At 46.9% G+C, this 25532-nt stretch overlaps 1 protein-coding gene across 1 annotated transcript in view; it reads right to left on the bottom strand.

Annotated features, from left to right (window-relative positions):
* The window catches only part of PTPRT (protein tyrosine phosphatase receptor type T), a 1046874-nt gene that overhangs the window by 250325 nt on the left and 771017 nt on the right, over window positions 1–25532 (bottom strand). The window contains exons 10-11 of the mRNA XM_057701613.1: window positions 13169–13370; window positions 11734–11836 (exon numbers count right to left, since the gene is read on the bottom strand). Of these exons, the coding sequence (XP_057557596.1) occupies window positions 11734–11836; window positions 13169–13370 (305 nt within the window). The remainder of the gene's footprint in view (window positions 1–11733; window positions 11837–13168; window positions 13371–25532) is intronic.

Below are 25532 nucleotides of genomic sequence, written 5' to 3'. Positions count from 1 at the left end.
AGAGATCGGGCTATAGAAATGCACCTGATGGAGGCCACCTTGAAAGTCTGACCTTGGGTGATTGCAGATAGAGGAACTGAGAGCCATCGGTTATCAGCTGTGCAAGATCTGAGACAAAGCAGTGATGCAAACTGTCACAGGGCCCAGAACAGTGTGAGAAATGAAGGTCAGCAGAAAACAAGTGGGAGAAAAAGTGAGACCCAGGAGAAGCCATCACACTGAGTCCCTGTTGCTCTTGTGAAGGGTCTCGTCAGTTCCTCAGGGTGGGAGGGTTAGTGTTACAAGAACTACATCTACTTAGACAGTCCTTCCATCCATAGCCTGGCCTCTTTGCCCTTTAAAATACTTGGCTTCACCCTGAATCCATCACCATCTGTCTCCCATCACTGCCAACACAGTCACACCCAGAGTCATGTTATACCATAGCAGGGCTCCATTACTGAACCTTCAGTCATCCTGTTCTCTCAGTATCACTTCTTGTCTTCCAGCCTCTCCCAGCTTTGGACCCTCTGCACAGTTTTTCAACAGCATTGAGGTTGCCTGGTCCTCAATATCTCCATCGTGTGCACATCTACTTTCTTTTCTTTTTTTAAAAGATTTTATTTATTTATTTATTTATTTATTTAATTTTTGGCTGCATTGGGTCTTCATTGCTGCACGTGGGCTTTCTCTAGTTGTGGCGAGCAGGGGCCACTCTTCATTGTGGTGTGTGGGTTTCTCACTGTGGTGGCTTCTCTTGTTGCAGAGCACAGTCTCTAGGCACGCGGGCTTCAATAGTTGCGGTGCATGGGCTCAGAAGTTGTGGCTCGAAGGCTCAGTAGTTGTGGTGCACAGGTTTAGTTGCTCCGTGGCGTGTGGGATCTTCCTGGCCCAGGGATCAAACCCATGTCCCCTGCATTGGCAGGCAGATTCTTAATCACTGCGCCACCAGGGAAGCCCACACATCTACTTTCATAGGCATTTTTAATCAACCCTGGATCATATGGTCCATTTTTAAGCACTTTTGTTGATGTTATCATCTTCCTTTTCCAATGGTCCTGGGTTATGTGTCTTCTACTGTAAGAGCTGCTTGGAGCTCTCAGAGGAAACCAAATCACAACATGTCAACCATCTGTTTTCTTTAAATTATTCTTCCTTTGGCTTTCATGTTTTAACTCTGCCCTGGTTTTTCTTCTACCTCTTTGGCCACTCCTTCTCCATCTCCTGTGTGGTTTCTCAATAGAGTTTCACAGAGCGCTGTCTCGCTCCTCATCTCTTATCATCTACACTCTCCATGGATAAGCTCATCCAGTCCTCCCATCCCTTAAATACCACCTGGAAGTTAATGATTCTCAAATCCAAACCCCTGCTCTGATGCTTCTCCAGCACCACAGGTTTTGGGAATTTAAATAGTCCCTATGGTAGGAGGCAAACATGACAACCGCACCCTCCTCTCCTTCACGCCAGCAGCAGTCTCTGTCTCCATCTCTCCAGATGGCAGATGGTCCAAAATAGAACACTTCTTCGTTCTTCACGTTCCAGCAACTGTTCCTGCTCCGTTTAAAATATTCCTCCGGAAACACCTGTTTTTCCTCCTTGGTTTGAGCCTAAGGAATATGATCCAGGATCCTTTAACACCAGAACCAATTCTTGGTAAGCTGGGTCATTCGGGGGGCTGATCCAAGAAGACCTGCAACGCAATTAGGATGTGCTGAAGTGAATGCAAACCTGCCTAAACTATTTCGGTGTCACCCTTCTTCTCTTTTGTTTTCCTGGATGATCTGAGTGCAGCTCTGTGCCACACTCGGAGTCCCCGTGGTGGTTTCACTGGTAGTAGTTACAAGTCTCTTTAATCACATGTCCCATCAGCCACCATATTTAGAGTGTGGGACCGCCCCATTGGGAATAGCTCTGCAGTAGCGTGCATCCCATTTTTCCTTATATCTGGAAAAACATATCTGCTCCTTCTCCGTGACTCCTCCTCTTTCTCAGTCTGGTGTGATGAAATCCCAGCAGGCTGTGAGACTTGGCCACCAGTGGTATTACTTGCAGAGCTAAATCTCACAGTTTATGGAAATCTCACAATTTATGGGGGGAGTGCCTCTTTCCCATGCCCCCACATCATAGTACTCCTCGTCTCCAGACCCCGGCAGAGGCAGAGGTGGCCCAGAGAGCTGGGGAACTAAGTGAAACAAATGATGTTTAAAGAAAGAGCATCTAAATGTAATTGCAGTTTCTCATCTCTACCAACATGGACAGGGACTCATGAACTCCTCAGGCTGCCCTGTGTTAATAAATCCTCTGAATTTTCATTTCCCCTACCCTAACAGGACACCATCACATGCTGATATCTGAGAGTCAGATGGTAATGATGCCAATTTTGCTCATTGCATCTCCATGGACCAGCAAAACCTTACTGTGGTTGCTTCACGTGATCTCACTCTGGGCTTCACAGTTATTAAAGGAATCCTGAAGGAAATTTGGCAATTGTTTCCTTTACTTCCCAATAAAGTTTCTTCTTTCTTTAAAAGCTGGCCGGATCTCCAGTTCATACTGCAGCGAATCACTCTGTATTTCAGAATCTCTAGTCTTAACTAGCTGTACCTGTCAAATGCAGCCAGATCATGGATTCTCATCGGGCAGTGAAGAGACCTTGCAATGACTTTAGAAGCTATTCACCAGGTCACACTGTCTCCTAGTATTCATTGTGTCATACTCCTGGCCCTCCAAGCTAGAGGTGCACCCTCTGTGCAGTATGTCTCAAGTGGCCCAGGAAAGCGAGCCACAAGTCCTAGCTGACCTTGGAGGAGGTCCCCCAGAGGTCCCCAGGGCTCACTTAGACCTGCAGGTCCCAGCCTGTCCTTGCCCAGTTGGTTCCTGACTCTGCCATTCAGGTCCCATACCACCTTTACCACCATTGGCCTCTCCTAGATAAAGCATCCTCATAGACTTTTCCCTCCTTCAGTGTTGGCTCAGGAAACAGCACCATGATCCATTCCATTAACCAATCCAGAAACCTGGGAGCCACCCTGGACCATGTCTTTTCCTTCACACCCACCCCCTTCTCACAGAGGACTCATCACCAAAGCTCACCCATGTTACCTCCTCATCTACTTTTCTCCATCACCTTCATTTCTCATCGGGACAACTATAACTGGTCCCAATTGGTCTTTATGAATTCTTGTCCTCTCTGATATGAACTCCACAATGATGTCAGAAAGACCTTTTTAGAAAGTAAGATGGATCATAGTGTTCACTTGCTTAAAATCCTTTTTCTGATGCCTCATTGCTTTTAGTATAGAACTCCTTGCTACAGTAATAACACAGCCCTGGGTTACCTGGCCCTTTCACATCCAATCTCATCACGTGCCATCCTCTCTTGCATTTTCTCCCCACTGCTGTCCTACTGGCCTCCTTTCAGTTTCTCTCACTTTATCTCTTGACTCCCCCATGTGGGGCTGATCCTGCTCTTATAGGAAAAAGTAAGACACAGAAGGTAGATAAACTAACAGTGTGCCTTGTCGAGCTGGCTCCCATTGTGGGAAACTGGGGCTCAGTCCTACTGGGGATGTGTGAGGGACCATGTGGCTTGCACCTCAGAATGGTCCTTTTCAAGGGTGGGAGGCAAGGCTCTGATGCCTGGATTCCCATTCCGCACTGGCTGAGAGTTCCCCTGTAGCATTAAATTATTTGCATTCCTGAGCTGTACCTGCTTGCTCAGACTAAGCCAGATCCATGGGGCTCTGGAGAAAGAATTGGGGCAAAAAGCCAAGGAGAAAAAAAAGGATGGATGCTGGTGTTGGTGCTAGAGGTGGGATCCTGTAACTTTGCACGGAACTCTCCAGCTCAAGCACAGCTGCAATCAGAGGTGGGATGGTGAGGTGACATGCACCCCATAAGAATCATCTACAGCTGATAACAGTCTGTCATGAGTCTCTGTGGCACTGTTAGTTTAGAGCTGTATCTGCCACTAGGATGTCAGCAGCGTGTGGACCTGTTTTGCTCATTTCTGGGTCCCCAGTGCTCAGCAAAGTGGCTGGCATGTGGTTGTTTGCTGAAATTCAAAGTAGATATTTATTGACTGAATTAGTTAATGAATTGATAAACAAATCAGTGAGTGAACAGATGAACATGACTCATCTCCTAGGATCTGGTCTCATCTCTCCTGCTTGGTTCTGACTCCGTGCACCCACTCCAGTCCCAGTATTTATAGGTCTTAGTTCAGGGAGCTCATGGGAGTATCCACGCCCCCTCCTAATGGGCTCTGGATCTGTTCGCTTTGATTTCACAACACCCAGCATCATCTCCAAGTTAAGGGCACTGCTCTTAGCCCTTGTTTTATTGGCCCTTCAGCAGTTGAGACCTCCTAGCCCTGTCTGCTTGATTTGGTGTTTCTGAAAGGTGCTCAAATCTGAGAATTCATTTTTGAGAATTGTTCTGAGCATTCTGTGACACTCCTGGAGACAACTGCACCTTCCCTGACATGTCACATGCATACCAGCACAATCTTGCAGTGACTCTTACCTGGTGCTAAAGCAAACACACATGAGCTGCAGCAGGGCTCAGAGAATAGCGCTGCCAGGCCTACCCAGGGCAGGTGGCCACCCCTTGTCTCAACAGTCTGGCCAACCCCAGGAGCAAACTGAACAACTACCAATGGCACTTGACACATTTTAGCTTATTTGACCTTTAAAACAATCTGTGACACGGGCATTCCCACTTTACCAACAAGCAGCTTGAGGTTCAGAGAAATTAAGAACCTGACCCAAAGCTATTAAATAAGTCAATTGCATAAGGGGATCTGATTCTAGGAGCTTTTGCTGTACCAGTGTATCAAACTGGGAAGTCAGCTGTGGCAGGAAGAGCATGAGAGACCTTAGGTCTGTGGGACTCAGTTCCTGCCTCCAAAGAGGTCACAGGCTGGTAGAGAGTGAAAGCACAAGTCCCCAAGAGAGGAGGGGACAGGGCAGTGTGGGAGCCCAAGGCAGAGCTGGTGCATCCTGCTGCAGGATGGGAGACAGTCCTGGATGCGGCAGATTTGACCTGAATGTTGGAGAGGTGGAGGATGCTGTAGTCGGCAGAGAGAATGGCACAGACAGGGGCTTGACTGCTTAGAGAAGCACACAAAATTGGGTCTCTTCCTACCAATGTTCCCCACACCCTTTGGGACAAAGTCCAAACACCAAGTGAAGACCTTTACCTGACTGCTGCCTGCTTCTGTGCCTCTCTCCTCATCTCTGTGCCCCAGCCCACTGTTCCCGGAACACAACACGTACCTGCTCCACCTCAGCTCCTGCACATGCTGCTTCCTCCTGGGCCAAACTCCCCCACTATCTGGCAGGTCTCAGGCAAAACTGCCTCCAGGAAGCCCTCCTCGCACCTGAGCCCACCGGGCTAATGATGGCTGTCTCCGCACTGGAATCTCATAGAAACCTCCCACCAAGTACACAGGCTCATCCATACTTTTTTTTTTTTTTTTTTTTGGGGGGTACACCAGGTTCAATCATCCGTTTCTACACACATATCCCCGTATTCCCTCCCTTCCCTGACTCCCGCCCCTCGAGTCCCCCCCACCCTCCCTGCCCCAGTCCTCTAAGGCATCTTCCATCCTCGAGTTGGACTCCCTTTGTTATACAACTTCATCCATACTTTTTCTTTTTCTGTTCATCTTACCTATAGACCTGCACATCCAAAGGGTAGACACTAGCATATGTTGACTTTTTATACTTAAATTAATTAAAATAAAAATTTTAAAAATCAGTTCCTCAGTTGCACTAGTCCTATTTCAAGCGCTTAATAGCCACGTGTGGTTAGTGGTGACTCTATCAGACAGCAGATATAGGTGCAGGCAGTTCTATTGGACTGCGCTCTCACAGACAAGGAGGCAGGTAAGGCAGGGCCTGTGAAGTGCATCTTTACTGTCCCAGTAACCTGCATCTACCAGGTACCACCCAATTTCTTACTTACTTAGTTGGTTTTTTTTTTTCCAGGTTTTTTGATTTTTGTTTTTTGGACTTATCTACAAAAGCCAGACCCTGTCCCAGGGAGCGGGATCTGTTAATGTCAAACCTCCAGTTTCCAGGAGCTCACAGTCTAGTGAGGGGCATACAAGAAACAAAACTAAAGAAAACTTACAAACAAATGTATACCCCAATTAAAAGCTCACAAAACAACGATGAAGGACGCGTACACAGCACTGTTGAGTAAAACCTGCTAAAGGGACAGACGAAAAGGAAATAGAACTAAAAATGAAGGTTAGAACCAGATTCAGATGGGCCCTGAATTCCATGCTAAGAAGCCTGAACTTAATGCAGTAGGAAGCCAGTGACCCATTTAAGAATTTTAAGCAGGAAAGTTAACTTGATCCAATTTGTGCTTCCAAGGGACCAGTCCAGCAGCTCGGCAGGTGATGGACTGAAGGAAGAGGAACTTAGGACAGGCAGACCAGAAAGCCGTGCTGGCAGGTCAGGACAGCAGGGTGGAAAGTGGCAGAGGGAGAAGAAGGAGCTAATCCCCAAGCTTCCAGTGACTGACCGGATGGGAAGCAGAGAGTGGGGGTTGGGTGGGGAGGACATCTCCAAGGAAGCCAGCTGGAGATGCAGAGGAGGGTCTGCTATAGAACCTGGGGCTCTGCCCTGGGCCTCCCTTCAGGGACTGCATTATGGGTGATTAATTCACGGCCAAGTTACTTTCTTATGAAGGTTACTACAGATACATCAGCATCACAAGGTGGGGCGTGGGGGAAGAAGGCTCGGTGTGTGCGAGTTGGAGCTGAATATTAGATTCTAGTCACTATTTGATTGATCCTTTAAGCAATTCTGGGATTCTGTCACTTAAAAACCAATAAATCTTTGAAGGCCTGGGGAAGGCAATGCAAAAGCAATAAATCTCCATTGCGGAGTATTAGAAAAATAGGCCAGGCTGCCAAGGTGGTTTGGCTGGAGGAATGAGGGTGCGGGAGCCCCGCGCAGTAATCCTCCCATCCCCCGCCCCTCACTCCCTACACGCTCCGTCCTACCAGACAGAGTCAGAGCCCCGGGCTCCAAAGAGGCAGCAATCAGCAGAGTCAGGGCTGGAGTTTGGCTCAACCAGTGTCAAAGCATCACTGGCAGAAGGAGGAAGAAGAGCCTATCTGGGTGTGGCCCAGAGGCTGAGGCTCAGGTACGAGTCTGTTTGAGAACAGGAAGACTCTCCACTCAGTCTTGCTGGGCTTCCCAAGTTACAGCTTACACACACACAAACAGAATTGTCTTGTCTACCCCTCATCCCCTAGCTGGTGGAGGTCCACGCCACAGCGTCCCCACCAGAAGGTCGCCCAGTCATCACTTGCCATCCCAGGCATGGAGAACTCAGAACTTCCTGGCGGAGCAATGAACGCAGAGGCAGGAAGCTAGGTCCGTGACCTTGGACCCATCACTTAATATCTTAGACTTCAGCTTCTCTGAAACGGAGATGGTACTTCCCGTGCAGCTTACTCACTGGGTAAGTGATGATCAGATGCTACGATGGAATTAAAGGAACTATCAACTACAGAACACGACTCCATCCATCCTTGACCCAATGCATCCAGAGAGCGCTTACTGTCCTGGGGTCACAGAGTAACTGTGTTTTCTCAAGGCTCCTGCTTCCCGCTGCCTACAGGACTCCACACTGGTCCACTGGCCTGGGTCGTGCTGATCTCTCCAGCCCGTCTACTCCTTCTCTCAATCAATACAGTCACTGTCCCTACTGGCTTTGTATTATCTTGGCAGGTCTCATTATTCTGTTTCCTTACTTGCTTAATGCCCGTCTCTCTGCCCCATTCACACACATACTCACTGGACGATAAGCCTCAAGAGGACAGGTGTGTGTCTCTCTTGTTTCCTGCTGTATCCTCATTGCTTAGCTCAATTCCTCCTCTGTAAATACTTGAATGACTTTATGCTCAACTGACTCCCATAGTGGCACTCCAGTGCCCAGCGTTCAAGGTGACAAAGGGTTAAGGTAACTGAAGTCTACTGTGATATTCCACTGCTGTCACTGCAGCTGTCCAGAAAGCTTTGCTGGCACCGATTAGTCTCTTCCCTTCTTGGCAAATGCCCAAGCAACAGTCTGAAAATAATTCCAGAAACCGAATGTCTACCCACCCTCAGTGATCTAGAGCCTTTAGAAGAAAAGCAGCCAGACTTTTCCAGACACCAGGCATTGCCCCTCTGGGCAGTGACATTTATTTAAATTTTTTTTCCGATGGAAATGTCACCAGCATACATCATGTATGACTTTCTTCTAGGGAGCTGGAGTGGCTACAGTGAAGTGAGTGTTGGCTTAGGGGCGGCTGAACTGGGTTTGAATTCTGCCTGCTCCACTTGCTCGTTTTATGGCTTGGGTCCAATGCCCTTAATTCTGTATATCTCAGTTTCCCTATCTGCAACTCTGTGAGGATGCAGATAGTTTAAGTACGGTGACAGGCACACAGCCAGTGCATGCCTGTCAAATGGGAAGCCGGCAGCCTCTTTTAACTTGAAGATGTGGGACCTAATGTTACCTTTTTTTGGGTGAACCAGGAACAACAAATACCCATGGCTGTGAGGCGCAGCAGGGGCTGCAGCTGTGGACCTCCTTGTTTCTCGAGTCCCTGCGTTGCTTTTGCAGAGGTGTCCTGTTGTTTCCTCCCTGGCAGCTGTCATTTCTCACCGCTACTGGGGTATCTGCATTCCCACCTCCTAATTTACCGTGGTCTTAGGGTGCATGAGCTCATGAAACAGAAATGCAAACTCAAGAGTCGGTAGGCTCAGAGGGAAAGTGTAAGGGGCTTCTCTCTGTGGGGACTAGAAAAGCTCTTCCAAGAACATTGGTTTGGGCTGCTCAGAAGATGGATTTGCAGGTCTCTGGAGTCAGGCAGGCCTGGTATGAGTCTTGACTTCATCATTTACTGGCTCTGTGACCTTGAACTTTAGTTTCCTCATTTCAAACAGGCAGATAATAGTACGACTCATAGGTTAGTCAAGATTAACTTCTTGGATCATAGTAGTTGCCCAATAAAACATGGTGATAATTACTCCTATCTGTGGTCAGCTGACTGATGAGTTTTCAGAGGTTCACAGACATATAATCTGATTTATCCTGAAGACGGGTCCCTGATCCTCTGTACAAAAATTAACTTTATTTCTGTCACTGGGAAGGACCCAGATCACTTATTTCTTAGGACAGTCAGAAAAAACATTTTTCTGAATCTGTGCCAGAAAGAAGTTAGGGGATCTTAAGGAGAAAGCAAAGTACCTCCTTCCCCACCCTGAAATGAGGGTCTTGAACAGCTTTGGAAATTTGAACAGGAAGGAAGCAGGCAACACTGTGACTCTATAATGGGGCAGACCTGCAAAAACCGTTTTGAACATAACTTCCTAAGTTCCACAGAGAAGCAGCAAAGTTCACAAAGGAACTCTGGCTCTCTGACAGCCTGCCCTGCACACATGTACACCTCATTCAGCTTTGGTGAAATGTCTCCAGTCTGTACTTTCCAGATAAGGAAAACTGAGCTTCAGAGAGATTAAGTATCTTGTCCAAGGTCACACAGCTACGTTAGATCAGCATTTGAACCCAGGTTCACTGCCACTGAACTCACATCCTTCTCATTGCTCCACACAGCAGCCAGAAGACTAGGGGAAGCTGGGCTGAACTCACAGCCATCAGGAAACCACACAGGGGGATGCCAGTTGACCAGGTCCTTTTGCTGACAGTTTTGCAGGCTCACAGTAATGAAAGGTGACACCTGGGTCTACTACGGAAAGACGCTGGGTCAGCTGCTAACTTGTGCAATGCCGGGCTTCTCTTTTCTGGGGCCAGACTCTTGCCATCTGGGAAGCTTTCTAAGACTCGGAAACATGCCCAACGCTGCTGTATGGAAGAGGTTAGAGCTGTGCAGGGGAGGAAGACATGGGTGGCCAAGACGGAACATGTGACTGGGCACCTGGAGGACCTGCACTCACGCTCAGCCTTCCTGCTCCCTGTCTGTGTGCCCTTGGGCACTTCTGAGCCTCAGTCTCCCCATCTGAAGATGGGGATAAGAGTATCACAGTGTATAGAGGGAAGTAAATGACAATGTGGCATAAAAGTAACAGGAAGAAACACAGTAACTCATCAACTCCTTGCTGGATGTTAGAGCCACCATCTGCTCCGCTCATGACAGGTGGGACAGTCCCGGAACAACCGGCGTGTGGAGTGTGAGGCAAATGTTCTTAGTTCAGGTGCCCACACCCTCCACACACACCTGTTTGAAGGCCTGAAGACCACCCCCTTACTTAGGATAGAACGCTGTTCAAAGTCTACAGAATAGATGGGAACTTCCAAACTGGGAGTTGATTCTATCCGCTCCAGTGTCTAGAGCTTCTGGGTAGAGTTGGACCCACGCTGGAAAACAGGTAACTAGACTATCTGAATGGCCTCCTTCCTAGATGGCCTCTCAGCCTCCAGCATCATAAAAGAGACACTGTATGTGGCTATTTGGTGGCTCCCAAGGGCCCCTCAAACAAGGCTGAGCTTCTCAAACATGGCCCCTGTTCCCACCCCATCACTCCGGCCTTGACCTCTGTGCTAAAGCAAATCTAACCATTCCTGGTTGCTCCCCACAATGGCAACTTCCTCTTTCCTCCACGCCTTTGTTCATGCTGGACCCTCTTACTGCTGTGGTGAACTCTTACACAACATTTAAGATAAAGCTCAGTCACCTCCTCTGGGACTTCTCTCCTCTGAGCTCTCTAATGGCCTAAGTGCATCTCCACAAGCACGCACTGTACTGTAGTTATGTTTTCACATTTCTGTCTCCCCAACTGGAATCTGACTTTCCTTAGAGCATGAGTTATATCACAGCTAGTTCACTAGCCTGTCCCAAGCACTTAAACAGCGCCTGACACAGAGTGAGTGCTCAAGAAACGTTTATCAAATGAACGAATAAATGAATCGTTTGCATCCTCTGTAATCTGCTCCATTCCTGGCATATAAAACACTCCATGCGTGCTTGTTGAACTGAGCTGAGCTAATCTGAACGCTGCTCTACCCAGCACTCTGCTTGGCTTTAAGGGTGTGTAATCCCTCGGGCTCTTAGAAAAAGCCAGCAGTCAGCGTCGGAGCTGCTGCCCTTGTACAAAGTATAGCTTATTTAAAGGAGATGCCCACCTTCCTGACAGCTGTGAGCCCATGGACTTGCATGGGATCAATTAGCTACTGAGAGGCTGTCACTGCCTGGGTCGTAGGTACACTCCTGGAGTCCAGCGGCCTCTTGTTAAAATCAGCAGCATGACTCTGAATTCAAGTTTTCTGTGCAGCACCAAGGCCACAAACTGGACCAGCCCTGAGGTTGTTCCCTTTCATTATCTCTGAGCAGGTTTTGTTTTTAGCAGTCAGTGAATCTGTCTTCCTGTCTGTTAATGGCAGTTGGACATGTAAAGGTGATCTTGCCAGGATACTGTGTTTCCGGGCCTCCAACCGGACTAAATAAATTTACCATAGGCGTGTTCCAGAAAGTTCTCTCCCAGCCCTCTTCAGGTCCCCATCAGCACATTCCCACTAAACCAGTCACACTGTCCCAGGGTAGGGAGACAGGGTTTCTGGCTCAGTGGCCCCTCTGAACTGAGCTTGGGACTGCTGCCCCTTTTCCTCCAGGAAGCCTTGCTCCTGGTCAGTCTTGCCCATGGGCACTGCCAGTGACATCATTCAGCTGGAGGCGTGCACCGTGCAGAGAAGGAAAATGGCAAACGCCAGGTTAAGAACCCTCCTCACCTGACGGGGGCTCCCCGAGACTGAGCGGGCTTCAGCATCACCGTGATGGTCGTGTCTGTTTCATTCAGTGGGGTGTCTGTGTCATACTCAGGCATTGATGGAGCTGGACAGAGAACAAAGGGAAGGGAGCTTAGCACAGGTCCCAACCTCTCCCCCCCATCACCTCCCTCAAGACACTCAGGATGCCTAGAAGCGAGATGTTTGGGGAAGGGTTGGATGAGAGTCATGTGGCATCCCAGGCTTTCAGCAAAGGAGGCCCTGACTTCCAACCTGTCTGTAGGCTGCTTCAAGGTACAGAAGGTTCTGGACCAGGGTAGCAGTGATGTGGCTGGTAATCCTCATGAATTGAAAAGTTCCATACCAAATAAACAGATAAATGCAGGAAACATAAGTACTTAAAGCAGTGAATGCAGAGTCAACCTTGAATACATTTAAAATGCAAATCACAGCAGTGATGAACTAGTTCCCCTTTTCTTTTTTTTTCTATTTCTTCATAAGACCCTCCCTCCTGATAGGAGTGTAACTAAATCTAATCCCTTGGGAAGGTAATTTAGCCATTTGTATTAAAAGCCATTAAACCCACATCCCTTTTAATTCAGTATTTCAATTTCTGGAATTTAATCCTAAAGTCATAATCTAAGCCAAGAAATTAAACTTTATTCTGCAACATGTTTATTGAAGCGTTATTTTATAAAAACATGGAAGCACCAAATATATCCAACCACAGGGGAATGTTTAATTAAATTACGTCCATCCACTTGACAGAACATTATAATGAAAGCAATGGAGCAGCATGGAAGATGCTTACGATTTAAGGATAAGTGGAAACATGAAGCTACAAAAAACATGGTGGGTCTGTATCTATGCAAAATATGGATGTGGACCAGAACTGCATGGGTCTTCTGAAAAAGTGTAAATTGTAGAAAAGGGTTCTGAGCTAGTTCTGCTTTGATGCTGTCCGGTGGGGGAGGGGGCCCTACTGGTGATGGCAGGTCACATCTTGGACCCCTATGACTCTGTAACAGTCATTCACTCATTTTTTTCATTCATTCATCAGACATTTCATGAGAACCTGTGCCACGCCCTGTACTGCCAAAAGGAATACTCCTGAAAATAAATCACATTTTTACAACCAATTTGCATGGGGAAAATGTACTATTTAATGCAACTGTGTGCTAGGTAAATTATTTGGTGAATCACTAAGCATTCCCTCTGGTCTAGTCTAATTGATATATTTTTTTATATTTCAGGAAGTTCATGGATTAGGTTTTCTTCATGAGATTACAGCAGTGACACACGAGGGACTGTATCATCCTCGTTGCTCCAAAGTCACGTGGTAATGGTTGGCTCTGCCCTTTTCACTCCCAGGAATGCTAGGAAAGGGAAAAAACCACCACCAGCAGCTTTCTTCCTTTCCTCTTTCTAGGACAGATACCTGAAATCTTGGTGGCAATCCTGGTGGTGATGGGGGGCCCAAAGCCCTTGGCTGTGCTGGCCTTGATGGTGAAGGAGTAGGTGGTCCCGGGATACAGACCCACAAAGAGGTGGTGGGTTTCATTCCGAAGCTTGAACACTTTGCCCCTCTGGCTGGAGAGGTCGGCACTCGGGTCCAGTGAGCCCACAGCCTTGTAGTTGATCTGTACAAGAAGCCAACAAACACACAAATCAGTGTCTCACCCAGGAACTGTGTGGGGTCCATGTGGAGGAGCATTGGGGAGGAAACAAGAAGGCATGCGAGCTTGGTCAGCAGTTCTGCTGTTACCATCCAGCTTACAGATGATCCCAGCCTCCCAACACCCCACGGCCAATGTTCTGGAGCATCGCTGTCCAAAAGAAATAGAATTTAAGCCACATACATAATTTTCCATTTTCTCATAGTCACAAGAAAGGAAAAAAGACATAAAGTAAAATTAATTTTAATAATACATTTTGTTAAACCCAGTAGATGTAAAATGTTATCATTTCAACCTGCAATCAACACTAAAAAATTAATGAAATGTTTTATATTCTATTATTCATATTAGGTCTTAGAAATCGAGTATATAGTTTACCCTGTGGCGCATCTCCATTGGGACTAATCATATTTCAGAAGTGCAGGGACCCCGTGTGACTACTGGTCATCACACTGGACAATGTGGCCACAGAGCAGTGTCCAAGTGTAGCATCCTGATAAGAATTATCTGGAAGTCTAGTTAAAAATGCAGCTTATGCATCCCCCTACTCCAAAGTGCTGTCTAGTGCTTTCTTGTGCATTATCTTGTCTGTCTTCCCTGAAAACCTTGGGAGTATCAAGATATTTATTCTCATTTTAATGATGGAGAAACTGAGGGTCCACTGGAAGCAATCTGCACTCAATTAGTGCTTTTCAAAACATTATGGTGAAGACGCAGTTCTGTTTCCTAACCCACTGCAGACCCCTAATGATCCCAAGACCACATCACACGTGACCCATCACGTGAGTTTGGCAATAACCAATGGTTTTACATTATGTGCAAGGAGACATGTCCACCAACCACACACATGGGTGTCACAGCAATGTCAAAGCCCTAAGAAGTTTCTAGGTGCTCACTCCCAAATTCTGCATTTATCCTGCTGTGAATGTAACAAAACAGTTGGCATCCCTGGCACTGACCCCCATGGATCACACTCTGAGCACCACATTTCTAAATTACACAGTTGCTAAAGAGGCAAACTCAGGATTGTTTTGTGTTTGTTTTATCTCGTTTGTTCTATTAAATGTGTTTTATTAGAGTATAATATATATACAAAAAAACTAAATAGCTTGATGAATTTTTACTAACTGGACAGGACCATCTAACCAGCACCCAGTCAAGAGACACAGCATTACCAGACCCAAGACTTTTCCCCCCACGCCCCCTTCCAATCCTTACACGCATCCCCTAGCAAGGATACCCTCTACCCTGATTTCTAATAGCACAGACGAGCTCTGCCTGGCTGTGAACTTCATATAAATGGAACCATACGGGGTGTACTCTTTAGTGTCGGCTTCTTTCACGCAACATCATGTGTGTGAGATTCATGTGGCTGTCACACGCAGCCGTAGATCAGGCATCATCATGGTTACTCCATGTCCTATCACTGACACAAGACTAAACCCAGATCTGCTGGACTCTGACACCTGTGTTCTTTATTCCAAACCACACTGGCTGGGCTGAAGATGCACTTCATTCATTGAAGACCACGTTCATTCATTCACTCATTTGCTCCTTCACAACCATTCGCTGTGCACTTCTGTACTATCCTCGGACCTGCAGTGTGTGTTCCCACACCCTAGCGGGTGAATGCAATGAACGCAAGCTAGGCCCTGTCCTCAGGGTCTTCTGTTCCAGAACGAGGTAAGTCAACTACACAGCCACCTCACATCACTTTGTCTTCCATCAGGGATGTCTTGTGCTTGTCAGGAAGGCCAAACCCAGGCAGAAAAGGTAGCATACCAACTTTACTGCAAAAATAAGCAGCTGGCTGTTCTTGGCCAGGGCACCAAATGTTTTGGAGAATGAGGTAACTTCTCTCTTCCCTATGAAGCAGGAGCAGTGTAGCAATTGATGTCACATGTCAAGGACAGAGGCCAGACTTTGGCTGGAGCACAGTGAGCCCAGGAGGAGAGATGCGCAGAACTGAAGGAATTGGCCATTGTGCTAGCAGAGCTGGCAGGGGCACCCATCCCGCAGGTCTCTGGGATTGCCTCGCCTACTCCAGCCCTTCTCGGAGGCAAGCACTGCAAACATCTGCCTCTCTTTGCTTGAGGGCTTTTTCCATGGGTGCTCGCAGGAAGTCTGGGTAATTCACACCCCCAGGGACTGGACTGATGGGTGTTGATACATGCATTCCCGGCTCCTCTCTTGTGATATCCCTGCAGCATCCCCAGGGATTTCCCTGAGGGATGTCACTTCACTCGCCTGGATAGGTAGCTGGCTAGAAAACACACCCATTGCTGGCTACCTTCCTTTCCCTTCCCCACTCCCTAGTGTTTCCCAAACTTCCCAATAATCTGCTCATGCTTGAATCCTTGTCTCAGGCTCTGCTTCTGAGAAATGCCAAACTAAGATGACATGGTCAGGGACTATCTCAGGGGGAAATCGAGCTAATACCTGGGGGTGATACAGAGTTAGAGCAGAGGAAGAAGCACTCGAAGTTCTAGGCAAAGGGAAATAACCGACAAAGACCTGGGGTGGGAAAAGGCTTTGGAGAACCAAGAAAAGTCCAGTGTTGACTGGAGAGCAGTGAGCAAACAGGAGAGCTGTGTGCAGCTGACTCCAGTTTTTCCCCTGGTGGCAGAAGAAGGCAGATGTTTGGAGGGCTCTGCCCGTGGCAGCTAACTCAGGCCACCAGCGGAGAAGACGTCCAGGAGCATCCTTTTGAAATTCCGCCCTTGTCCCCTGCCTGGGCTGGTGGCAACTACACTGATATACAGACACTGGGTGGTAAAACTCATGCCTTATTTACTAGCCAATTCCTTTTCTGAGCTCCAAATTCAATCCAAAAGCGACTCAATTTCTACCAAGCTGTCAATATAATATACTGTGCTCCCCTGCTCTCCTAACCTTTCCTGGTATTATAGGATCCTCACTTACTTGTAATGAAACACTATGAATAAATCAATGTATGTTAATATAGCATGTCTTCAATTTTTTATGAAGGGCTTCGCCAAATCTAATTCCCACTGCTTTGTCAGAAACAGTCTTTGAAAAATTTAACTTGCAAGTTTTACGAAGTTAGTGGGGGATCAGGAAAGAAGGAAGGTGAGAAAAATTGAATGGGATGGAGCTGGGACCGTAAAATGCGTACTGCAACGTGACTCTTCATTTGGAAGTGGAGAGAGAGGAAGATTTGTTAGAATAGCTCACAAAAAATAAGGAGGTAGTAGGGGAAAGAGTGCTGAGCTGCATGTCAGCCCTGGGCTCCAAGGACGGGGCTCCGGCTGCAAGGAAGTGCTCAGGGCCACTCCTGTCTCTCCTGGTCACTCTCAGTGGGCTCTCCATCCTGAAGCTGGAGCGAGACCTTCATAACGAGAATCCAGTCACATCACTCCACAGAATCAAAGGAGCAATGGTTTCCCATAGCTTGCAGGAGTAGAACCACATTCTTACCCTGCGGTTCTCCACCAGTTCACTGCATGAGCTGTCCTCTCCTGCCTTCTATCTTGCATTCCGGGCCATATTTCAGCGTCTGAAAAGAGCTATGGTCCCTTTTGCCACAGGACTTTTGCACCAGCTATTCTGCCAGCTCAGACACTTTTTTCCTTCCCTTCACCTCATTAATGACTCCCCATCCTCAGATCTCACATAAAATGACACTCTTCATGAGCACCTTCCTGACTCCCAGGTCCTCCTATTTTATGTTCCCAGAGTCACATGGCTCTCCTTTGAACCACTACTTTTCTTTCTTTTTTAAGCTCTTTATTGGAATATAATTGCTTTACACTCTTGTGCCAGTTTTTGCTGTACAACAAAGTGAGTCAGCTGTATTTATACATATATTCCCTCCCTCCCAAGACTCCTTCCCATCTTCCCTATCCCAGCCCTATAAGTCATCACCCATCATCGAGTTGATCTCCCTGTGTTTGCAGCAGCTTCCCACTAGCTATTTATTTTACGTTTGGTAGTATATATACGTCAATGCTACTCTCTCACCTCGTCCCAGCTTCCCCTTTGTCCCCCCTTCCCAGCTGTGTCCTCAAGTCCTGAACCACTACTTTTATAATAAACCATGTAATTATTTCATTGATGAGTCCCTTTTCCACTAGCCCTGGGGTTGAAAAAGTAAAGCCTGAAAGCCAAATGTGGCCCATCATCTGTTTTTGTAAATAAAACTTGATTGGAACACAGCCACACCATTCGTTCTGTATTGTCTATGATAGCTGCTGATACACTGTGATGACAGAATGAGATAGTTGTAACAGAGACCCTATGGACCACAGAGTCTAACATACTTACTCTCTGCCCCGGTATAGGTTGCTGAGTCCTGGACTAGACTCTCCGAGAGGGAAAGGATCTTATGTGGTTTTTGCTCCTCATTTTCCCCCTTGGGTAAATAAATGAATGATCAAACCAGGTGTGTGGCTTGAGCAATCTGCTTAACCTCCCAGAACCTTGGGCTCTTTAAGGGTAAAATAATCCTTCCAATTCCAGTTTCTGTTTTGATTTATGTTGCAGGATGACCTGCAGCTTCTTTACCCCTGGAAGGCAGCCCCTCTGTTCAAGAGCAAAGGCCCCAGGGAGTCCATGAGTGACTTTAGCCTGTGCATCAAAGTTCCAGCTGCCACGGACCAGGGAACATCTTGGGAAGAACAGGCAGCACTCCTACCGTGGGCAGACGAGGAGGGGGCATGAGAGGTGGGGGAACAGAAAACAACTTCCCCCAAAGAGCCCAACAGGAAGGGCTTGCTTGTGTCTTGAACGTGCTTAGATTGAGCCAGGCTGTGCTCCGTGCACTGGGTCAGGTACAGGGTTAGACCACAGAAATTCCATGTTCAGACAGAGCAGATGACAAGTTTCTTGGCCTGCGGATGAGATGGTGGTTGGTGGTTAAGGGAAGAAGTGAGATAAAGTAGAGTTGAGGAAGGAAGAGGCCAGGTCTCAGAAGGAGGTCGTCAGAAGATGTGGTCATGGCAAAACACCATTTTGGAGCACTTACCCTGTGCCAGGCACTGTGAAGAGGGCCTCACATGAAAATCACTTCATTTAATCCTCAAAGAAATGGTGTGGATTCTTTAAGGTTATTCCCATTCCTCAGCTGAGAGAACTGAGGCCACAAGAAGTGACAGGGTCAAAGTGTGAGCCAGGGTGAGGACAGCTCTGCATTCGATCAGGCAGCTTGCTGGAAGGACAGATGGTGACCCACCCTTCAGGAAGGGTTCTTTGCTGCCTTGGCTTCACCACAGTGGGTATCACGATGCAGCAAGAACTTGGATAAGTCTAGCTGGAAACATAGGGATGCCCTGGAAGGACCGGAGGGCTGTTCACAGAGCTCATGTCCAAACAGATGACCCCTTATGGAGGAAACCCACAATGGCAGCAATTGTGAGTGTTGATAGCATAAACTGGGTCAAGACCTGCCCACCTACAGCTTGAAGCTCCAGAAGCATCCTCTGTAGCTTAGCATCCTCTCCTCTTGCTACTATACATGTGGTGTCTTTATCCTAAACCTTTTGGGGGAAGGGAGGGTTCAGCCCACTAACTTATCCATCCTGTCTGCTCCTGACTTTCTCTAAATGGTTTCCAGTCCATATTTTTGGCAGTTTCAAGATAGCAGAGTTTTAACCAGGCTACAGGTAAAATAGACTGACATGGTCAGTTCAATGGATAAAGGTTAATTTTTTTTAAAATTGAAACAACTGATTAAAATCTCTCATCCCCCTTTTTTTTTTTTTTGACCTACTGTAAAAGTGTTTACAGGCATGGTCTTTGCCATCTTCATGACTTCCAAGGCAAATGTATAAAAGGAGCCCAGTTCAAGGTAATCTCCTCTTATTACAAGCGTAGTGTGGACTCTTTGGTTTGCTGACAACTTAAAGATAAAATGGGAACAGGCATCTTCTGAAGAGCAGTGTGAACGCACAGATGGCTGCAATGTACATGCCAGGGACTTCTTGGCCATGGGGCCCTTGTTTTTCCTAGAGAGCTGAGGACTAGAATAACAGCAGAAAAATCATTATGACCGACACGCATAGTGGTGTTCCTGGGTTTCTAGCTGTTGAGCCAGTGACTTGTCATGTCTGTGCCTAGACAGCTACTGCTTTTGCTTCCACTGTGACTGAATCATTCCCTCCATCAACAGAGGATCACCAAGAATCCACTCTGTGCTTGACTCTGTTCCAGCTCTTGAAAGACATCAGTGAAGATGTCTTTGAGGAACAACACTGAGGCATTGCTGGATGCTGCAGGAAACCAGGACCCTTGGGAACACAGATCTGATAGTAACCGGTTGTGCCAGAGAGAGTGAGGACAGCCTCCCAGAGAAGCTGCAAGAGCACTGGCCTAGGCTAGCAGGCCTCAGCCTGGACTCCAGAGCATATGCCATGAGGACCTTTTAAAAGGTCCAGTGCCTGCACCCATCCCACACTAACTGAATCAAATGCTTTGGCTACAAAGGCCTGGACATCAGTACATTTTTAAAGTTCTCCAGGAGATTTGAGTGGGCAGCCAGGGCTGAGAATGCTGGAGCTGAGCCCTAAAGCGTGAAGGCGATTAAGCAGAAGAACTGTGAAATGTGGCACGTGCCAAGGAAAGGTGTCCTAGAACAGCCTGCTTGGAAGGAACTGAAAACTCACCATTGGCATATCACAATGATAGTTGCTGAAGACACGATTCACTGATGAATGCTAAAGTTGGTGGGTGAAATGAAGGAGAAATGGAATATTTGCATAGCCTTATCTCTCCCCAAATGTAATAAGACTACAAGTTCTTTAAATCCTTCCTCCCAGAAGGTGGAGACCAATTTCTCTCTCCTTGAGTGTGGGCTGGACCTAGTGACTCACGATGGAAAGGAAAAACAGTAGCTTTCAAGTGGAGAGATCAAGCAGACATGAGCTTAATCAGGGGGTCAAGGTCAACATTGCCAATAATAAGTCATGTTGAGATCAGGGCTCCATGGTATGTGATGAGAAGTGTACATACCACCTGTGGTCTTCTTCCCCAGAACCCCCGTCCATTCATGAGACAGTATCAGACTAGCCCAGACTGAGTACTGGTCATCACTGTTTAAAAACATCAAGGTCATAAAGACAAGGAAAGCCTGAGAACTGTCATAGATTTGAGGAAAACAAGGAGACATGATACCTAAGCACTATGTGGGAACCTGGAACAAGAAAAAAAAAAAAAAAAAAAAAAAACACCTGGGGAAAAGCTTGGGCAATCTGGAAAAAAAAAAAAAAGGCTGGAGTTCAGCCAATAGTAATGCACAGATGTAAAGTCTCAGTTTTGATAAACATACCACAGTTAGAGAAGATGTTAACATTCGGGGACGTTGTGTGAAGGGTATGGAACACTCTGTACTATTTTTGCAACATTTTTTTCCTGGTAAATTTAGGATTACTTCAAAATAAACTGTTTACGAAACCAAAACAAAATGTGGCATGCTGGGTTTCAGCACCTGTGAGGTCTCCATGGCTGCAGAATAGAGTCTACAACAAATGTTCAGTGAGCTCTGGACTTGACCCTGTGCTAAGAACGGGAGAGTCTTCAGAACTTACCATCCAGAGCAGGAAGTAGCCATGACCACAGGAATGAGTAGTAAAGGCCCATGTAGATTACCACTTTGAAGGAAGGGAAAGTGTTCTTGGGAGCATATAATAGAGAAGGCTTCTGGGGTCTGGAAGTTCTCTCTACAGGGTGTGAAGGTGTCAACCAGATGAAGGAGGTGGGCATGTGGTGCGGGGGAGTGATGGGAGACAGAGGAGGGTGAAAGAAGAGGAAGCCAGAGAGATGCTCTTGGGCAGGACGGCTACTGACCTAGGCATGCTTTTGCGCAAACTGGAAAAAAGCATTTCTCTAGGCAGATGCTGACCCTCCTGCATCCTAGCCTCCTGTACTTCAGTGAGCTGAAAGTACCTTTGTGAGAAGGAAAACGTATGCCTTTCTCAATGCCTAGTCATAGTCCTCCTGACAGATACAGGAGGTATCTTAGTGGGTTTCATCCCCTTGGTGGTATAGTGTACAACCCAAGGAACAGTTTGTGACAGTCCTGCTTTGAGGTCAGGTCATGGAAGCCTTTATATGAATATTCAAGTGCTTGGATTTTATCTTGGGGGAAGTACAGAGTCATTAAATGGGAGGGATACAGCATCACACCTGTATTTAAGAATAGTATGCCTAAAACTGTGGTCTGTAGACAAAACAGTATCAGCCTTACCTGGGAGCTTGTTAAGATGCAGATTCAGGGGCCCATCTCAGACCTACTGGTCAAAGTGTCTGGAGTTGGTCCTAGGAATCTGCATTTTAACAAGTTCTCCAGGTGATTCTCATGCACGTTGAATTTGCCGAGGCACATTTGCTGGCGAGGGGATGGAGGACTTGACTGGAGGAACAGTCTGGGCCTGGCTCTCATCCAGATGACAGGTGACAAAGAAGCCCTGGTTCAGACTGGAAGCCGAAGGGATGGAAGGAAGGAGGTGAATCTGAGAGCTCTTGGGTTCTGGTTGGTGAAGGACGAGCTCCCTAGAGAGGTAGGAATGAGACAGAGCCCGCCATGGCTCTGGGCTGCGAGGGAGATGAGGCTTTTCAGGAAACTACTGGGGAAGATCTGTGAACGTCCGCCAGCCTGACCCTTCTGATGCTGCTGACATTCAGGAATAAGAGTCAGGGAGGGGAGACCTTTGGATGTTACCTTGCAGAACTCTGTTGAAACCCAGATGACCAGATACCAAGAGCTGCGTCACTGGGATACATTTCATAGCCTCACCAGCCAAAGTGCTCTACGAACAATCGGATGGGGTATCAAATCCCTGAGCAGGCCCTGCCAGGCGTCTCTGGTTCCCAAGGCTCAGCTCCAAGGTCAGAGGCCCAGATTGCCGGCTGGGTTGGCCGAGCCAGGGTCTGCCTGGGCTGTGCTCCCTTCCAGGTGCTGCCAGTACAGGGAATGAAGCCTGCAATTTGCTGGGCACGGCAGTCCTGCTGCCGCCCTGCAGGGAGCCGGTTCTAGTCTTGTGTGGACTCCCTTGGTTGCCAGGGATTGAAGATGTTTGCCCAACATGGCTTTGCCGATTTCCAATCAATTGCTGATTTCAGCTGGCTTCCTAGTGGCTCTGGGATAAAACACTAAGAGAAAGCAAGTTCTGAATCCAGCTGGCCCAGGGTCATTATTATTCACCATCCAGTAACCAAAACTGCAAGGTTGGCCAGTAGGTAATAATAACAAGAATTAACATGTATTGAGTGTTGGACTTCCCTGGTGGTGCAGTGGTTAAGAATCCACCTGGCAATGTAGGGGACATGGGTTCGATCCTTGGTCCAGGAACACCCCCACATGGCATGGAGCAAGTAGGCCTGTGCTCACAACTACTGAGCCTGCGCTCTAGAGCCCACAAGCCACAAGTACTGAAGTCTGCACACTCTAGAGCCCATGCTCCGCAACAAGAGAAGCCACTGCAATGAGAAGCCTGTGCACTGCAATGAAGAGTAGCCCCTGCTCGCCACAACTAGAGAAAGCCCATGTGCAGCAACGAAGACCCAATGCAAAACAAAACAAACAAAAAAATTAAAAAAAATAAAACAAACCAAAACAAAAAAACATGTACTGAGTGCTTACCATGTGTGTCCCACTCTGTTACCTAAATCACCATCCTGCCCTCAGCTCCCAGACAGACTTCAGGTGAGTGTCTTTCTGTCAATACTCAATCCCCCTACTAGCATCTCAGCCTCTTCAAGCCTCACCACTGGGCTACTTCCCTGTCTCCTCCTCTCCCCTTCTCTGCCCCACAGGGGAGGGATATTCTGACAGTTTCACTCTTTCAAACTGCTCTGAATTTCAAAGATGCCTTCAGATTCCCATAACGGGGCCACCATCAACTCCTATGGCTCTAAGCTTTTTCTTCCTAAACTGTCATAATGCAGCTTAATAATATGAAGCTTAAACCTCCTTTCAGCTTGTAATCTCATGCTGGGGTGTCCTGGGTGCTATGATTTCATTATTTTCACAGAACTCTTTTTGCTTAATGAGTCTGTCTAGTGATATTCCCAATTGCTTTTAGTCTGCACTGCAATATTTCTCGAGTTTCTAAATGTAAGCGGCTTGCCGTCTAACTTCACACTCAGCTGACTGCTGTTCTGCTGAGTTTAACCTGGTTATGTTGCTAAGTTGTGTGACCAATTCCTCTTCGGCTGGCTTTGGGCATGCAGATGAGAGAGAAGTTGAATAATCCCTTGACCCTGCTCCCTGGAACCTTGCAGCCCCACCAATGGCCTTTCTGGCAGAGACGGCCTGGGGAAATCCTTCCATGAGGGCAAGGCCTGGATGCTATTTATACATCGCTATAACTGCCAACACCCAGCCTGCCAAAAAGTAGACGTCAATGAGGTTCGCCAAAAAAATGAGGATTAAGAATGAAAATGTAACAAACTCAGAATGTGGTACAGCTGGGTTTGAAATGAAGTCATTCTGATGCCAAACTCCAGCATTTTCCACTGAGAGCTGCCACCTTGCCCTTAGCCCTCTATGCATGTCCACCTGTGACCAGTTGCCGGAGGGACGATTGGCTGTGGGTATTGGCAACCATCAGTCCCTCAGGCTCTGCAGTGGGTCTGTCTGGGCCTGCCTCCCCACAGAAGGATTTGGCAAGAACCCCTGCAGCTGGGTCCGTGATTCAATTAAATTATGTATTTAATAATTAACGAGGCCAAAGTTGCTGCAGCTCTTGTCCTCTTGGGTCTGAGTTTCCAAATCTATATAAGTAGAAAGTCCCTTCAGTGCTTTCCCATTTTTGGTGCTTTTTAAAAATGGCCACACATCTTGGACAGCCCTCCCATCAAGAGGTAGAACTTATGTCTCCCTCTTGAGTCTAGGGTGACTTCTGACCGCTTGACTGACAGAATGGTGCTGTGTGGCTTCTGAGACTGGGTCATAAAAGGCAATGCAGTTTCTGACCTGTTCACAGGGGTTGCTCAAGTCTATAGCATCTAAGCTGCTGTGTAAGGAGTCCAAGCCACTGGGACGGCCATGCTGTGAGGAAGCACAGGACATATGAAGAGGCCCTGTGTAGATGTTCTGGTCCATCTGATGAATCCTTTGAGTCCTAGCGTCCGGGCACCAGACTGGTAAGTGAGCAAGCCTCCAGATGGCTCCAGTTCTCAGCTGTCTAGTCACTCCCGGCCACTTGAATCTTCTCAGCTGAGCCCTAGATATCACGGGGCTGAAACGAGCCATGCTTTTTCAAATTCCTGACCCACAGAACCTGTGAGCATTATAAGGCTATTGGTTTACGCCACTGAATTTGGGGTTGGTCTGTTACACAGAAATAGTAACTAGAACATCATTTGTCCATTACAGTTTCTTGAGAGCATGGATACCATTTTATCCAATTTTGTAGCCTCAAAAGGAAACACAGTAGATGCTCAATAAATATACATTACCTTCTTTTTTTTATTATATTGTGACAATTACATTGATAAAACCATAAAATTTCCCTCAATTAAATAAGCAATGCAGAAATCTATTATAAAATATACGCTACCTTCTTAACCAAGTGAACAAAGTTAATAACTTCAGTAATGAGAAATATGGACATCAGGTACCTCCTGATAAGAGGCTCTGAGGAAGGAATATTCCTTATGTGGTCATTTTGCCACAAACTCATAACCTAAATTAAAGGACGGTCTACACAATGATTGACCAGTACTCTTCAAATGTGACCAGGTGACAAAAGACAAAGACTGAGGGGCTATGCCAGATTAGGGGAAATGAAGGCATGATCACAATAATTGAAGTCAATGTAGGATCCTGGATTGAATCCCGGGCTGGAAAAAAGGACATCAGTGGGAAAAAGTAAAACTTCACATCTGTAGATTACAGTATTCATATATTGTACAATGGTTTAAAATATTTATCAATGTTAGTTTCTGGGTTTCAATCATTTCACTGTGGCCATGTGAGATGCTAACATTAGGGGAGGCTGGGATGGTCCTACTTTTGGACTGTACTAATTCTGCAACTTTCTGGTAAGTCTAAAAGTATTTTAAAATTAAACATTTTAAAAGAAAACAAACCAAGAGGGTGGGGGGATGAATAAATTGGGTGATTGGGATTGACATATACACACTACTATGCATAAAGTAGATAATTAA

The sequence above is a fragment of the Hippopotamus amphibius genome, chromosome 12, assembly GCF_030028045.1.
Source record: "Hippopotamus amphibius kiboko isolate mHipAmp2 chromosome 12, mHipAmp2.hap2, whole genome shotgun sequence".
NCBI classification, from domain to species: Eukaryota; Metazoa; Chordata; class Mammalia; order Artiodactyla; family Hippopotamidae; genus Hippopotamus; species Hippopotamus amphibius.
Note: the sequence above shows the minus strand (reverse complement) of the source record. Positions and strands in the feature narration are given on the sequence as shown.